We start from the raw sequence: 1,748 nt of genomic DNA on the forward strand, positions 1-1,748 counted from the left end.
AAAACAACGAAAACCCAATCCCTCCTTCTCTCTACCCTAGCATGCCCCTCTCTGTCTTCCCAGAACTGTCCAAGAAGCTCCCAGAAGTGGCTGGGCTTGAAGGACATCCCTCCTTCAGCAACACACTCATGGAAGACGACCCAATGACTGTCGGTCAGCGTCTACACCGCTTTCAGCTTCTCAAGTTTCGACTGCTCTACTTTGTCAACAGCCTACACAATTACATGATGACCAGGGTAATGGGCTTTTTCCTTTCTTTGGTATTGTGCATGTTAAGCGTTTTCAATACAGTAGAACATGACTATAGTGGGAATTTTGGTTCCAGAAGAAAAATCACGCTGTTGGCAAGTTCCCACTGTAGGAATGCAAAGGGGAATAACTGAAATTGTTTCTAAAAGTCCATATGATTGCTTCCCTTCCATATCAATAAAATTTGCTCTTTAGATTTGCCTTCCTTTTTTTTGTCAGCTTCATTGATTACTTCGGCCTTTAATTTGAGTGAGAAGCATTTCCTTTTGTCTTTGTTGGAAGCCATCTTTTCCTCGGTCTTGTTGCTTGTGCTGGCTATCGTATCGGAAGGCCTGCTGCAGAACTAATGAAGTGGATGCATGCGTATGCCAGAGCGTCAATGATTGCAATTCAGTGAACCGGGAATCACTCTCCTCTTCTTTTACTTTTTAGCCTAGCCTAGGCTTAGGGATACCTTTGTCAAAACACTTTCGGAGTGGCTCACGTAACACGTCTCTCCACACCATCTCTCTCTGCTGCCTGCCCCACCTCACTCATCACTGAAATGGACATTCACAACACCGCACCGCTGACTGCCTGTTAGAAACCTGCCTACAGGACCCAACTTCCCAACCCCTTCCCCCCAGCCAGAGCTCGCTCGATCTCTCCTGCTGTATCCAAGTTCAGGCCTTTCCTTACCCCCGTTAAATCCAAGCATAGGTAATTGAATTTCCATTTTTAAAAAAGGGGAGGGGATTCGGGTAAGGTACCGTTGTAGGGGTGGTCCCACTGCCATGAGTGGGGCTATAATAATGTTCTACTGTATCAGATTTTTCCTTTCTTTGGTATTGTACATGTTAAGTGTTTCCAATCTCCTGTATTTTTACAGAAATCCATACATCCATTCAATGGTACTGTTTTAGATGTAAATGAAGATTTCAGAGAAACCAAGACAAACTCTGAGTGATAAAATGGGTATTATGGGATGTTGGCAGTCTCTTTGAACAGGCTCCCAAGTGTAATTTTCAACCCTCTTAAAGAATTTAATTTCAAGTTTTTCAAGACCTTTGCTCTCTGAACCCCCACCATGACGGTGTCCTTGGCAAATGTTCTATCTCTCTGACACCAACATAATTACCGTTTATCCTTTACACAGTCTCTCCCCTCCCCTTCCACCTCCTTCCTCTCCCTCTTCCCATTCTCTTGCTCTTAGCACTCTCTCACTGTCTTTTATCTCCATTTTATGGGTGGTTGGAGAACACCACTGGTAAGTTCATTTCTTTCTCACTGTTGCTTCTGTCTGTCTCTTACTTTTCCCACCCCCCGGGGCGATGCTACTGACTGAGGTGTCTTTAGGCCATTCCGAAAGACCTGTTCTTCTGCACAATAGAATTGTAATTGTAAATGGGCTGATTCATCAATGTCATGCTCATAACTGCCTGAACTTCAACAGGGAACTGCTGCTTTTTCTTTCCTATCCTTACTATCGTCATTTTTTTCTCTACTTCTTTTGTATGTTT

At 43.9% G+C, this 1,748-nt stretch overlaps 1 protein-coding gene across 1 annotated transcript in view; it reads left to right on the plus strand.

Annotated features, from left to right (window-relative positions):
• LOC101850285 (gamma-tubulin complex component 5) overlaps nt 1-1,748 on the plus strand; it is a gene marked incomplete in the record, with an annotated part of 40,039 nt that overhangs the window by 33,928 nt on the left and 4,363 nt on the right. The window contains 1 exon segment of the mRNA XM_005109516.2: nt 64-236. Coding sequence (XP_005109573.2) covers nt 64-236 — 173 coding nt within the window.

This window comes from Aplysia californica, unplaced genomic scaffold (genome assembly GCF_000002075.1).
Source record: "Aplysia californica isolate F4 #8 unplaced genomic scaffold, AplCal3.0 scaffold00785, whole genome shotgun sequence".
NCBI classification, from domain to species: Eukaryota; Metazoa; Mollusca; class Gastropoda; order Aplysiida; family Aplysiidae; genus Aplysia; species Aplysia californica.